Source organism: Heloderma suspectum, chromosome 13, assembly GCF_057233095.1.
Source record: "Heloderma suspectum isolate Gila_16-S chromosome 13, 16-S_ref, whole genome shotgun sequence".
Taxonomy (NCBI): Eukaryota; Metazoa; Chordata; class Lepidosauria; order Squamata; family Helodermatidae; genus Heloderma; species Heloderma suspectum.
This window is the reverse complement of record NC_139470.1, coordinates 1447524-1460933: the sequence shown is the minus strand read 5'-3', so window position 1 is coordinate 1460933 and position 13410 is coordinate 1447524. Positions and strand designations below refer to the sequence as shown.

General features: G+C 56.9%; 1 protein-coding gene across 1 annotated transcript; it reads right to left on the bottom strand.

Annotated features, from left to right (window-relative positions):
* Window positions 1-6014: 6014 nt before the first annotated feature.
* CRYBB1 (crystallin beta B1) lies at window positions 6015-13138 on the bottom strand. Its single transcript, XM_084820338.1, is given in 6 exon segments — window positions 6015-6210; window positions 6785-6927; window positions 7658-7728; window positions 7731-7789; window positions 12020-12138; window positions 13004-13138. Coding segments are annotated over 6 exon segments (723 nt in total).
* Window positions 13139-13410: the final 272 nt, after the last annotated feature.

Genomic DNA, 13410 nt, shown 5'->3' with positions numbered 1-13410 from the left:
ATCCGCGGCGGTGGAGGCGGCCGCTTCGCTCCTCCCGCGGCCCGCCGGCGCAGAGAGACGTCACGCGCGCGGAGGCGGAGGCGAGGCGGAGAGCGGCCCGGGGCCCCCTCCCGGCCGCGGAGCGCAGCGCAGCGCACCGCCTCCTCCCCTCGCCGCCCTAGGAGCGCACGCGCTGCCCGGCCCGCACACGGGCAGGGCTGGCGGAGGGGACCTCTGAGCATGTGCAGAGTGCCGTCCTCCGGCCTGCAGCCGAGGCGGCGGAGGCGGCGGCGGGAGAGCGAAGCTGGGGCGGGCGTGGCCCGGGTAGGACTCCAAGCCCTCGCGTTGAGCTCCCGTTTCGCCAAAGCCGCCCTTCTTCCACCCTTCCAGTCATCGACCCCAGAGAACAGTGTGCCTCTGAGCACGTACAGAGAACAGCGCTGTAGTTTCAGTCAGGGAATGGCCTGGCCCCATCTATACAAGCCATTTACTCTGGGGCTGCTGTGATTCGAGGTCCTTCAGGGCATATGACGCAGTCGCCACCTTGCAGCCTAACCGTGGTTTTCACCTGGAAAATGCGGATTTCCAAAGACGCGTTTTGCTGCAATGTTTTTGGTTTGCTACGGGTTTCCCAGGGTTGCACACTGTCTCTCCCTTCCCCGAACCAACTTCGCATTTTGTGTTGGGCGTGTGGTAGGCTTGCCTAGCGCTTGTGTCACTCTGTGACGCCCCTTTGCTCCTCCCCGTTCCTCTGCGGCTGCGCAGCTACAGAGGCACGGGGACATGCCCATTGCTTCAACTGCACTTTCGCGCAGCTTCACAAAGGCCGCTTTGGAGTCAGGGGCCGAGGGCTGGGGGGTCTCGGGAGCAGCAGGCCCAGGACCAACTTCACTCCAGCCACCATTTTGGGATGATGGGTAGGCACATCCCTCTCAAGGGCACATGCTTTGGCGAACCATCGCAAGAGTCTTGGCCTGGAGAACTGCGAGAAAACCTCTAAATTACAAAACAGGCACTGGGGCCCACAGCGTCGCACCCCACCCTCACGTGCCTGTGCAGCTGCACATTTAATATAATGGTTTTTTAAACTGCTGCAGTTTACTTCACGTCAATGGCTATGTGTCAGGGCACAGCGGGTTTTCCTGTTGGAGAAGGCTGCAGTAAAACACGTGTGTACCGCAGCAGAAGCTAATTCGCAGCTGCAATGCTGCGCTTTTACGACACAGTGAAGCTTGAAAGCCATGTAGATGGCCTCCTGGAACGTGCCTCTTGCACATGGGCAGAGGGCTCTCCAGGGCACAGAGGTGGCCGAGCACTCGCCATCCGCCAAGCCACACAGCTGGGCTCAGCTGCTGAAGCCAAGACCAAAGAGCCCAGGTTCAAGGTCGCCCTGGCCTCCTCACATCCCTGGAAGGGGGGGGGGGGATTCTCTTTCTCAGACCGCCCCCCCCAGCTGAAATATGAGGAGGAAGGCAATGTCCCGCCTTGCTGGGCTGTTGTCATGCTGAAAACATCGGGACAGCACCCTGAACTCACAGAAGCTCTCTGTCAGAGCAGTCCACAGAGTAGTGTTTTCAATGCCAGGGCAGGTCTTGCTGAGTGCCTCTGAGCCTGCCTTCCTCACCATACTGAGCAATCCCAGCCCACCCCAATACACCTGGGGTTCAACTGCAACATCCTAGCCATCCCGTTGACTGGAAGGGGCTTCAGAGGTCATCTGGTCCCACCCTCTGCTCAGTGCAGGATACAGCCACAGCATCCTGGACAGGGGGCCCTCCAGCCTCTGCCTAAATAGCCCCATTGAAGGAAAGCCCACCACCTCCCCAAAAAGACTATTCCATTGCCCAAGCTCTGACCGTTAGGAAGTTTCTCCTAATGCCGATGAAAATAGCCTGCTGCCAAACTCTGGTAGGGGAGCAGAAAGCATGGGGGCGGGGGGAGGCTTTGCTTGAGTTGCTCCAGTGAGTTATAAAGCCCCAAAGAGGGAATTGCTTCTTTCTGTTGCAATGCCCAGCTCAGTCCCTCTGTCCCCAGTTCATGGCAAAATGGCCATGGGCGAGTCGTCCCCCCCCCCCCGCAGGTGTGTTTTTCAGCTTCCCTTCCACAGAATAGGGGACCTGGAGGACATTCCTCCCTGCTGGAGGGCTTAATTAGCCAGCTAATTACAAGGATTCTGCCACTGGTATTTGCACAGCACTTTGGGAGTCTTGCAAACAGTGATTAAAATCCCTCCTCAAGGGAGAGAGAGGAAGAAGCGGAGCAAAATATCACCTAGCGGAGACCCGGAAAGCAGAACTAAGTGGGCACAAATGCCAAGTGGCAGGGGATGAAGGAGAAGAATTGGAAGGGGCCATTTAGGCCTTCGAGTCCAAGGCATTTGGTCCCTTTGCTCAGATGCCAGTCTGGGTCAAGGAAGCCAGGTCCAGAGCTGCTGGGCTCCTTGTACAGAAGCATCTCTTTCCTGCCTTCCGTGTGATGGAAACTCTTGTTTTACAGGGCAGCAATGCAGCAAGACCCATCAAAGAAGCTCACCCAGCTGTCCCTAGCCCAGAGAAGGGGCAGGCTGTGCCCATGGCTGTAGCATGTTCAGGACATTGCCTACCCAAAACCACTTTCCCACTGCCACCGTCTGATTTTTCTGACCCCCCTGGAGCAAGGAAGCCAGTTGTCCTCTGGCCAGGAAGGTCTCACAAGATTGTTGTTCAGTTGTTCAGTCATGTCCGACTCTTCGTGACCCTGTGGACCACAGCACGCCAGGCCTTCCTGTTCTCCGCTCCCTCCCGGAGTGTGCTCACGTTCATATTCGTTGCATTGGTGATGCTATCTAGCCATCTCATCCTCTGCCGTCCCCTTCTCCTTTTGCCTTCGATCTTTCCCAGCATCAGGGTCTTTTCCAGGGAGTTTTCTCTTCGCATTAGGTGGCCAAAATATTTGAGCTTCAGCCTCAGTATCTGTCCTTCCAATGAGCACTCAGGGTTGATTTCCTTTAGGATGGACTGATTTGACCTCCTTGCAGCCAAGCCAGGTGGTAGAGTGCTGAGGGGTTGGGATGGGCTGTACTGCTACAGGTGGGCCATACCACTTTTCAGTGCTTCCTCACATAAAAAAGACCTTCTTAGCAACAGAAAATTAGCACACCTGCAGCGGGGGGGGGGGGGGGTGTGAAGGTTCCAGCAAAAGTCCTTTGCCCTCTGTGATGGACATTGTTTTGCAGGGAGTTGATCCATAGAAGGGAGCTTTCAAGAATGCAAACACCTCCCTGTCCAGGCTGGAGTGATACAGTCCCTCTACTGCTCAGAATCCTACCCCCTCATTCTGCCACATGTTTAGACCGGGGCTCAGTCCTGCACAAATGCTCCATACAACGAGCAGCAGGCAGAGGCTGCAGCCGAGGAGTGATGTTGGCTCCACCCAGAAGAACACCGGCTGCCTGGTTCTGTTAGCCACGCTTGGCCACAGGAGCACTGGAAGGTGCCTTACCGCAGACCCGAAGACTGGCTCCTCCAGCCCAGGGGTGTTGACCCCCGAGGGCCAAATCCAATCTTGAACAAGCTCTCAGGGGCTGTGTTGCCATGGTAGACAGGCCTAGAGCCCAAACAGAGTGGGACCAAAGGCAAAGGGGGCAGGGCGCAAATTCCCAAAATTCCAGCCGATTGGAGCGGACAGCTCTTGCATAGGGGAGGCATTTCAGCCTTTTGGAATGGGGGGGAAACATGCACATGCCAGGAAACCACCAAGTGATCCAAGGAAAGGGGTGAGGCCGGGCTCTCGGGCAGAGAAAAGGCCCATCACCTGCCACCTGGCCCTTTTAAAACTTTTTTTAAAGTTGCCAAAGTAGGAACGCGGGACTCTCCGCACACTAAGCCACTGCTCTGCCCCCGGGCGATGGCCCTTTGCGCCAGAAGACCCTTTCCGGCCACCCATCCTGCACAGACACCCACTCTCGAATCCTGGAGAAAAAAAGCCAAGGGGCCCCGAGGCCCGCGGCGCGGCGCCCCTGCCCACCAGCGCCATCCTAAGCACTGACGCGGAAGGAAGTCCGGCGGAGCTGGCTCACCACTAGCAAGCAGCAACCTGCTTCGGATCTGCGCCTGAGCCAGCTGGAGGGCGGGGCGCGCCCGGGGACAGCAGGCTCCGCCTCGCCTCCGACGGCTGGCCCAGGACGGCGGTCGCTGCGCCGCGTCTGGGCGCTCCCGGCTCTACCGCCCCGCCGGCGCGCTCGCTGGCTGGCTGCTCGCTCGGCGTGCGCCGCTGCTGCGTTCAGAGGCGCGGCGCTCCCGCAACGGGTCGCCCAGGCTGGTTTCTGTGGCCGCCTCCACGCTGGCGGCCTCCTCACGGCTGGCTGCGCGCCAGGCGTCGCTGGGTTTCCCAGGCAGGTGGGCTCCTCCGCCGGCTGCCTCTCGGGAGCATCCCCAGCCGCCGCCGCCGCACGCCCGCGGCTGCGGTCCTTCTGGATGCGCAGGGCGGGTGCGGAGGCCACCCCGCGACCTGTCGCCTTGAAGTGGGCGGGGCAGGAACAGGTGGACGGAAGGTGAACTCCGTGCTGTGCACCTGCAGCTTAGGGAGATGCCAGGAGGTCCTCCGGACTGGATGTGGTGGGCGCAAAAATAGCAGCGGAGCGGGGGGCCCTGAGAAGCCACTGGGAGCGGCAGGGAAAAAGCGCAGGAGGATTCAACAAGGGGGAAGAGAGTGAGAGAGAGGAGGAGAGAGGTGGAGAGGCGCGGGGTACCAGGAATGTCTTAGCAGCCATACATGTGAGGCAGACCTGAGGGCATCTTGATTCTGCCTCCATTCCCAGCGTACAAGGCCCAAATGACACCCAGTTCTTCTGCTCAGATGTATCTCCGAATGGACAGGAGGGACGCACGCTTCTGCACCATCAAACCGGTACTTTGGGCTCAGAGATGTACGGATGTCGTTAAATCCCTTCTGTCCATTTTTCATGGATTGTCAGGCGTCTTTTGTTCCGTTGTCTGCTCATTGACGGAAATGGATTTTTTAAAACCAGAATTTCATTCTACTTGCATTAATTTACATTAGGGCTCATGAGCACTTGCAGAAATGCACGGATGTGCATTAGTTAATCCAAATTAGCACAAATCCCCCTCCCCCCAGTGAAAAACCAGTCAGCAAGTCCACAGAATCTGCATGGCCCGGGAAAAAGCTGGAACCACAAACTTAGGCTGGGCTCAGAGATTTGTTTCTGTTTTGAAATGGTTCAGGAGGCTAAAAATCTAGGTGGATGCACATCCTTTTACCTGGAAGCCCTGCACCCTTCTCAATTCCAGATGTGTGTGAGAGAAGGAAGAGACTCACTGGGGAAGGAGAGGTGCTGTCCACATGCTCGGAGGCACTGCACCACTAAATCACATTTTTGGGCATTAAGCCTTTGTGGCACCAAAATCAGGTTTGGAAGTTCTGCACCCTCAGCATCCCAGCTGATCCCCGAGGATATCAGATCAGTCCAGAGCTGGAGTCTGTTTTATAGGTCTGGCCCCTTCACCCTCTTGGTGGACAGTGAAAGGCTCTTGAGTGACCTCTGGACGAGAGAGAGAGAGAGAGAGAGAGGGCTGAAAGAGAGGTTGAAGGTGGTCTTTGAGAAAGCCCCCCCCCCCAGCCTATTAAGATGTTTGTGCTGGGGGAAGGGGCTGTTTCTCCAGTTACTTTCTTCCTTATAGGTAAATGGTCATGCTGGCTGGGGATGATGAGAGCGGCAGTCTCAACACACCTGGAGAGCAACAGGTTGGGTAAGGCTGCTGTAGATGCACGGATTCCCCCTCAAAAAACCTCTTCCTTCCAAAAGCAACCCTGTGCAACCATGAGACCTAAATCCCACACGAAAAAAGCACACACACAGAGACTGAAAATGTCTTGAATATATTTTAGTTTGTTTCACTCCAGAAATGTCATCCACAAAGATGCAGCAAAGGAAAGGAAATGGGTGACTGGGAAGGAGAGGGCCGGGAAGGGGTTGGAATGGGGATGTGTTCTCGCTTGCAGCAGGTCCCTCCATAGGGTTCTGTCAGCCCGAGTACTCAGCGCAAGGGGGCATTCAGTTGGGGGGCTCCCGGGGGCAAAGGAGGACCCCTTGGGCCCCCCTGCATGTCCCGGATGCATCAGATGGACTGGATCTGTGGCTGGAAGGCTGACCACTCGTTCCAGTGCCCGAAGTCTCCTCTCTTGAAGAGATACTGGTAGCCCCAGTAGCCAGGGCACTGGTATCCCACCCAGCTGTGGGGGCAGCAAGGAGGATAGTCACATAAGAAAATACAGCCAGGGAACACACCAAGGCACAGCTGCCTGAAACCTCCCAGTCGTACTGGAGATAATCAAGGGCTACCTGGCACATGTGTGTTCATTGCCTGTCACAAAAGCCAGTGCTTAAGCATTCACCCCAGAAGCACATGGCTGGCAAGGATCCAATCTAGGACAAGGCAGTAGCGTCCAGCCTTTTCAGGCTCGTTAGGACCCAGTTCTTAATTTGTATGGCAGTAGTGCTACAACCCCATTGGGGTTCTGACCCACCAGATGAAGAGCAGTGGTATAGGGAGTGCATCTAATACACCCTTCCCCAACTTGGTGCCCCTTAAGCATAAGCAGAACATGTTGCCTTTTTAACTGAGTCCCCCCCCAACCCGATATCTGCAATGAATGCTGTGAGGTCCAGGTAGGCCTGTGTTGTGCCCAGAATGTGTCTGTCAGTAGAGTTTGCTCCACTGCCCTTCCCACCCAGTCTCCTGTCTCTGAGAGAAGTGGCATCGGTTGATGCAGAGGAAAGAGATCCGAGGCAGGAGGGCTGGCTTACATTCCACTGGGCACCTTCACACTCCCCACGCGGCCACAGAAGCCATGCGCCCAGAGGCTCGGCACATCGTCTTCCTGGATTTCCATCTTGTTCCCCTTGAATTTGGTGCCTTCAAAGAGAAGGATTTTCTGCTCCTGGGCCTCCTGCTTGATAGACAGACAGCTTTCTTACTGCCTGAGTGGAGCAGCAGTCCGCTGTGCCCCTTTAACGTTTTTACAGGACTTCGCATTTTCCTTTCCCTTATGACTGCCTGAAATGGCCTTATACTGAGCCAGTCCAGCCATCAGTTCAGGGCCACTCCAGCTTGCAGCAGCAGGAGCTGCCCTGGGTCTCCAGCAAGGGATGGGTCGTGCTTCCAGGCTTCCGGGCCTTTTAACTGGATTGGCAGGGATGGAACCTGGGCTGGTCTGCTTGCAAAGCAGGTGGTTTACCCCAGAGTTGTGGCACACTGGCAATGGGAGTTCAAGGAAGGGGAGCTCAGCTCTGCAAAGAGCGATTCCCAGGATCCTTTGGGGAAAGCCAACCTTGTCATCTTTTTGGTGCCTGGATAAAACTCTCCTCTGCTCACAGGCATTTGACGGCATATCCTAAGGCTTTTTAACAGGTCCTGAGATTTTTATTGTTGATCGGTTAAAATTGTTTTAAAATTATTTTTGTATGTTCATGGTTTTATATTGTATGATTATATTGTATTTTTAAGGTTTTAATCTTTGTAAACCACCCAGAGAGCTGGGTGGTATAGAAATGTAATAAATGAAACGTAATAAATGACACCACCCACAATACTTCCAGAGGTGTCACATCAAGAGAGATTTGCAGTATCGGTTGGGCCCCCGAGGGAATCCTCCTTAACCCAGCCTGGCCCGGACTCACCATTCTGACCGGCTGCATGGATCGGAAGCAGTCGCTGCGGCAGCTGCTGGACCAGGTGTCCCATCGCGGTACTCGCCCTTCTCCAAAACGAACATCTCACCATGTAGGCTGGACTGCTCATAGGCCACCCAGCTGTGGGAGGGAAGGGAGGAAGAGAAGGGCTGAGAGCCCGTAGGTGGTGTAGGGGAGTCAGGGGATGCAGGGATGGCACTTCTCGAGCAGGGACGCCAACGTCCTCTGCCACCACAACCCCTCGGAGTGCCCTGCTCCCTCTAAGCTTAGCTGCCGTCCTCACAGGAGCTGGGGTGGGGGGTGGATTTCCCCAGGAAATGACATATTGTTCCTTGTTGTAATGCAAAGCATCTTGAGGTGGCTTGGTCTTGAATGCACAGTTCAGAACCTGTGAACGGCCTGCTCTACCAACGGCCTGCTCCTGGTGGAGATGAAAACTGCTAGAATGGGTTTGTTGATATGGATCAAGACAGCTGCCTGCAGTTTGGGACTTTCCTTGGGGCATGGCTATGGGGACTGTCAGGATGAGTGTCTGCCCCTCAGAATCTGCCACCACACCATTGTCTAGAGCACAGGCACAGGCAGAGTCCAGCACGCGGACAACTGCAAGGCAGAAACACGAGGGCGAATGGGCACTGCAGCGAGGGAGAGGCGTCAAATTGGTGTCAGCATTTCTGCCTAGGCATGTTCTCAAATGAGAAGGTCAAACCCTTCCGACCTGCTCGCTCCTCCCTAATATATGCAAGCAGGCTTAGTGGTAAGGGCAAGCACAGGACTCTGTACATGCCCAGAAGCACTTATTTTCTTCACATATTCCAATGGTTGAGCCACCCATGGCACAAAATTCCTGGCCCTTTGGTGGGGCTATGAACCACAAACTCCATGAAAGCTGGGACTGTTGTCTCTAACACTATGAAGTTCTTGCCTGCTTAATGGAAGAAGAAGGGTCCTTTATTGGCCTCTGGAGAAAGCTCAGGCAGCTTTCTTGGTTGGATTGCTCATTGTATTTGCATCTTGTCCTGTCTTGCTGGAGCTCGGGGAGCATCTGTAGTTCTTCTCCCCCCTCCCCAGCTTCTCATCCTCACAACAGCCCTGCAAGATGGACCAGGCTGATAAGAATGACTGGCCCAAAGTCACCCAGCAGATTCCGTGGCTGGGCGAGGATTTTAACTTGAGCCTCTGCAGCGTTACTCAGATGTCCTAACTGCTGCATCACACTAGCTCTCTCTTGACAGACCCCAGAGAGCAACATACTGCAGGACTGTTGTCTGGGAATGGGAAATACAGACACCGCTCTTTTCCCTCCACCCTGTCACTCCTCTGGATGCCGCCTGGAAGTCAAGAGGGGGAGGCGGCTTGCCAGGCCGTCCCAGCCAGCTCACCAAGTCAGCAGGTTATGGGGCAAGAGACGCGGCTGACTCAGGGCTTCGTTTAGCTCTCGTGGTTAACTCCGAGAGTGGGGACAGCCAGAGCCAGCTGGGCCTGGCTGCTGTGTGGTCTGGAAGCCACAGGCCAGGTGTGCAGGGGAAGCAGCTGTGCTTACTCACTGAGGAGAGCACCCTCTGCCCATGCTCAAGGCACACTCTTCTTCATCAGGGCTTCCCACCTCCCTGGGCACAGCCCCTGCATAAACAAGTGCCTGGGGGCTGTCGAGCCTCGCAGAGTGTTCATCCCCCTTTGTGCTCATGAAGCTGGAGAAACAGCGCACTGCATTCCCAGACAAGCTAGCATCTTAAGGAGAAGGTGAGGCCCAGAACATTCTTCCTGGCATGCTAGTTGCCTATGTGCAGGGAATGTTTATATGTATCTGCTCTTTGTGGGAATGGGCCCTTGAGCCTGCAAACAGCAAAGGTCAGCAATCCATAGGCTTGTGGGCCTGGGCCTGCCACAGCCTCTTGCCAGTCCCCACACGCTTTGGGGGGCTCTGCACTTGCGGGAGGCGTGTTTGCAAAGGGCCGCGCCCTGCGAGCTTTCCTGGTGCTTCCCTCGCAGTTCTGCCAGGGGCTCCCGAGCGCTTTTCACTGCTGGCCTGCGCCGCCCTGTTGCTGCTTGGCGCTCCCTCGGCTCTGCTCCCCTTCTTTAATCAGCCCCTGCCACCAGCCTGGATTGCTGGGAGACACTTCTGAGCCATCTCTCCGCTGCCCTTCCACCCCCCTCCCGTCCTCGGGGAGAGCTCCCTGCTTGGTCACGGAGGGAAGTCTTTCCGATCGCTCTCTGAGCTGAACTTGCCCAGGCACTCATGGCTCCCTGCTTGGCTACGCTCGCTTTGGCCAGCAAGGCTCTCCATCTCAGTCTCATCTCTGCCCAGCAGGTGCCGGATGCCTCCTGCCCTCAAGCACTGAGCCCTGCCAAGCATCGCCTTCCTCCTTTCACTGAAGATGCTCTGGGTGCGCACTCAGGTCAGCCTTCCCCATCCAGGCGCCTTCCACAGTGTTGGCCTGCAACGGCCATCATTCCCAGCCAGCATGGCTGCCGGAAGACACCAGGTTGCAGAAGTCAGGCTGACACGTGGGATGGGAAAACCGACAGGCCCTGGGCATCTCTGCGGCGCCACTCGCTGGCTAGATTAGCGCCGCCCCACCTTCCTGCTGGCAGACTCCCCAACTTCCCATCTGTGGGCTCGTCTCCTTCCCTTTCCCCTTTGAAGTTCTACCTGCCGTGGTCCTGGTGGTCATGCCGCCAAGAGAGTCGTCTTCAGAGGAGGAGCCAGAACCGCCAGAGCCAGCTGGCCCGCAGGAGACCCTGGCGCTAGCCAAGATGGTCTGGGGCCCTCAGGAGTGATGCCTTTGAAGCGGCCTCTAGAGAGGCAGACAACTCAGCTGCTGAGGCAGAGGCTGGGCCACGGCCCTCCAGAACGCCAGCGTCTTAAGACTTACGGTAGTAGGGTGGCCAGGCAAAGGGGTGCTCTGAAGAGGACTGCTCGGGCTCTCCTCAGGAGAAGGGCATCTGGCAAGCATCAGGGGTGCTCTGAGCTGGATTCCTGCACTGAGCAGGGGGTTGGACTCGATGGCCTTGTAGGCCCCTTCCAGCCCTGCTGTTCTATGATTCTAAGTCTCTAAGGTGATGCAGCTGAGCACTGGGTGGGGCTCTGGTAGCTCTAGCTATATCAGCTCTGGCTGGTCACTGCAGTGCTGCTGGAAACAACTCCTCTGCCTGCTCTAACGTCTGCTCCTTTGCCGCCTGTGCCTTGATGCTCTGTGCTACTGACCCTTGGACTGTCTCTTGACCCTGCTTCTGACTGTAATGTACTGGACTGCCTAACTGTGTTCTGATCCCTGCCTGACTCCTGCCTTCGCCTGAACCCCATTGGACTGCAGCCTGCGTGCCTGACCACTGGCTTACCAAATGGAAGGCTCCACTGTGTTCTGCCTGGTCTTTGCTTTGCAAAGAGCCAGGACTCAGTCTAGAGCAGGATGCTACTTCCTGATGCTGCATTTTCTCCAGCTACTTTTACCTTCTCTGGTGCCCTTGAATGCAACTGGTAAAGGGAGGCTGTTGAAAAACCAGGCTTGCTGGTTTGAAGCAAAACAGCTCAACTCCTCCATGAAATAGTTAAAATCTGTGTTGTCAAGCCTGGCTTGCTTATCTGAAGCAGAGTTGCTTATCAGAGCTCAGCTTCCCTGAGCATATCAGATCTCAGCTTCCCCACTAAGAGCAGTGAGACCTTTTTTGGCCAGAGGGGCAGATTGCTACCATGGAAACCTTCAGGGGTAGGGCGGGGCCATGCCAGCAGTGCGTGTGGCCAGAGCCCAAAGTGGTGTGACCACCCCCGCTCTCTCATGAACATGCACACACCCAGCCCACGCAGCCCTACAGCGTGGATCAGCTGAGGAGGGTGGGATGAGAAATCCCTCATGGCACAAAACCAGCATTTCCTTATGGGAAACCTTGCAGGCTGTGTCTAGTCTCCAGACCGGAGTTCCTCATGCCTACAAATGGTGCTGTGCCAGAGGAGCCAGCTCTTGGAAGCAGACCTCACACCACAGCTACTTTACAAGATAAGCTTTGCTGAACCTGAGCTGCTGTATTGCAAGCTATGCAGAAGAGGCCTAGGGCAGCATGAGCAAATGGCACAGACTACAAGCCACTACTTTTTGGGATAAAGCATGGCAGTGCAAAGTAGCCGGATGGCTGTTACAGGAACACATTTGGCATTCATTATCCAAATGAATGCAAAAAGGGGCAAGGGTGATGTTGTTATCAGGGATACACTGCAAAGAAGGGGCGGGGCTTTACGCCCAAGAGGGCGGAGCCTGCACGTTCCCCTCTAGGAGGGGCAAGCATTGGCCGGTGCAGAGCCCAGCGCGCCAGGCCCTTCCGCGCGTTGTTTCCTGGGCTGCGGTCACTTACGGTCCAGAGGTCACGATGGCACTGTGCACCCGGTCAAATCCCTGGTCCGCCAGGTCCAAGCACTCACCGGTGAGTTCCCTCTGCTGGCCCTGGAAGTTCTCCTGGTCAAACACAATGACCTGGAAGAGGAACGTCCAAAGAGCCCAGGAGCAGCAGGCCCCAGAGATGGCCGGTGGGAGATTCTCGGCCCAGAACGGGCACCCCAGGATCCATGCAGTGTCACGGCCGTGCGCTCAGGCTTGGTGCCGGCTCCAGGCCCTTGGGGCCCTTGGGCCGGGCCCTCTCCGCAGGCCCTTCCTCAGGGAGCCGGCCTCCCCGCCGCCACGGCCACCAGCCACTCCTGCTCCTGCTCCTGCTCGCCCCGCCTCCCCTGGCAGAGTGAGAGGCAGGGGAACCAGCAGCTTGCAATAGGGAGGAGGGGAAGCCAGTCCGGGGGCTCTTGCCAGCGGGCCCCTTTGGGGGGGCCTTCAGCAGGTGCCTGCCCAGGCTGACCCACGCCGCCGGCCCTGCTCAGGCTGCGTGCTGCTCCCTCAGCCCCCTGAAGGGGGCAGCGTGCGGGGAGAGGGGGTGGTCCGATGAGGTGCAGGGGAGCGCCGACACCAGGGGCCCCGGATGCACAGAGGCCGGGCATGCATCTCAGCACTAGGTGTTGGGCAGTTCAACGTGTGGGTGCATTTACGTATGCCAGCCCTCCCCAACTTGGAGCCCCCAGATGTTTTGGAACACGACTCCCTTCATCTCTGACCACTGGGACTGATGGGAGTTGTAGTCTAAAACATCTGGAGGGGAGCATTGCTCTAACCACTGTCCCACCGTGGCTCTTCCGAACTGAAAACTGCTGTTCCATCATTCTCTCTCTCTCACCCCCCCCACACCCACAAGACCGCAAAGCCAGCCCCACCACAGTTCCTGTTTTGCTTCTGCAATGGGGACAGGGGCGTTCCCTCTGCACCAGTCCTGCCTCTCTGCTCAGGAGGTGCTTACCCGGAAGGGTTCCACGGAGGAGTCTTCACCCTGGCTGCTGGACTCGGGGGACGAGTGCATGGATGGGGTGGGGCTGCCCTTTTCTTTCCTGTCGGTGCTGTGGCTGGGCAAGGCGGTCCTGGTGCTCTCAGACATGGTCACGTCCGGCGGAGGCCTGAAACTGTAACGCCTGTTGGATCAGAACAGCCTTCCCCAACCTGGTGCTCTCCAGATGGTTTGGACGACAGCTCCCATCATTCACAGGGCACCAGGTTGGGGAAGGCTGGATTAGAAACAATACTTTTGGGTGCACGGCGACACCATTCGGGGGCTACCCTGCATAATTTGGACAGCAACATCCCCCCCCCCGCTCAGCTCACTGCGCCATGCTTTCTACTGCTCTTCCCAGCCCAGCATTGGGGGGGGCA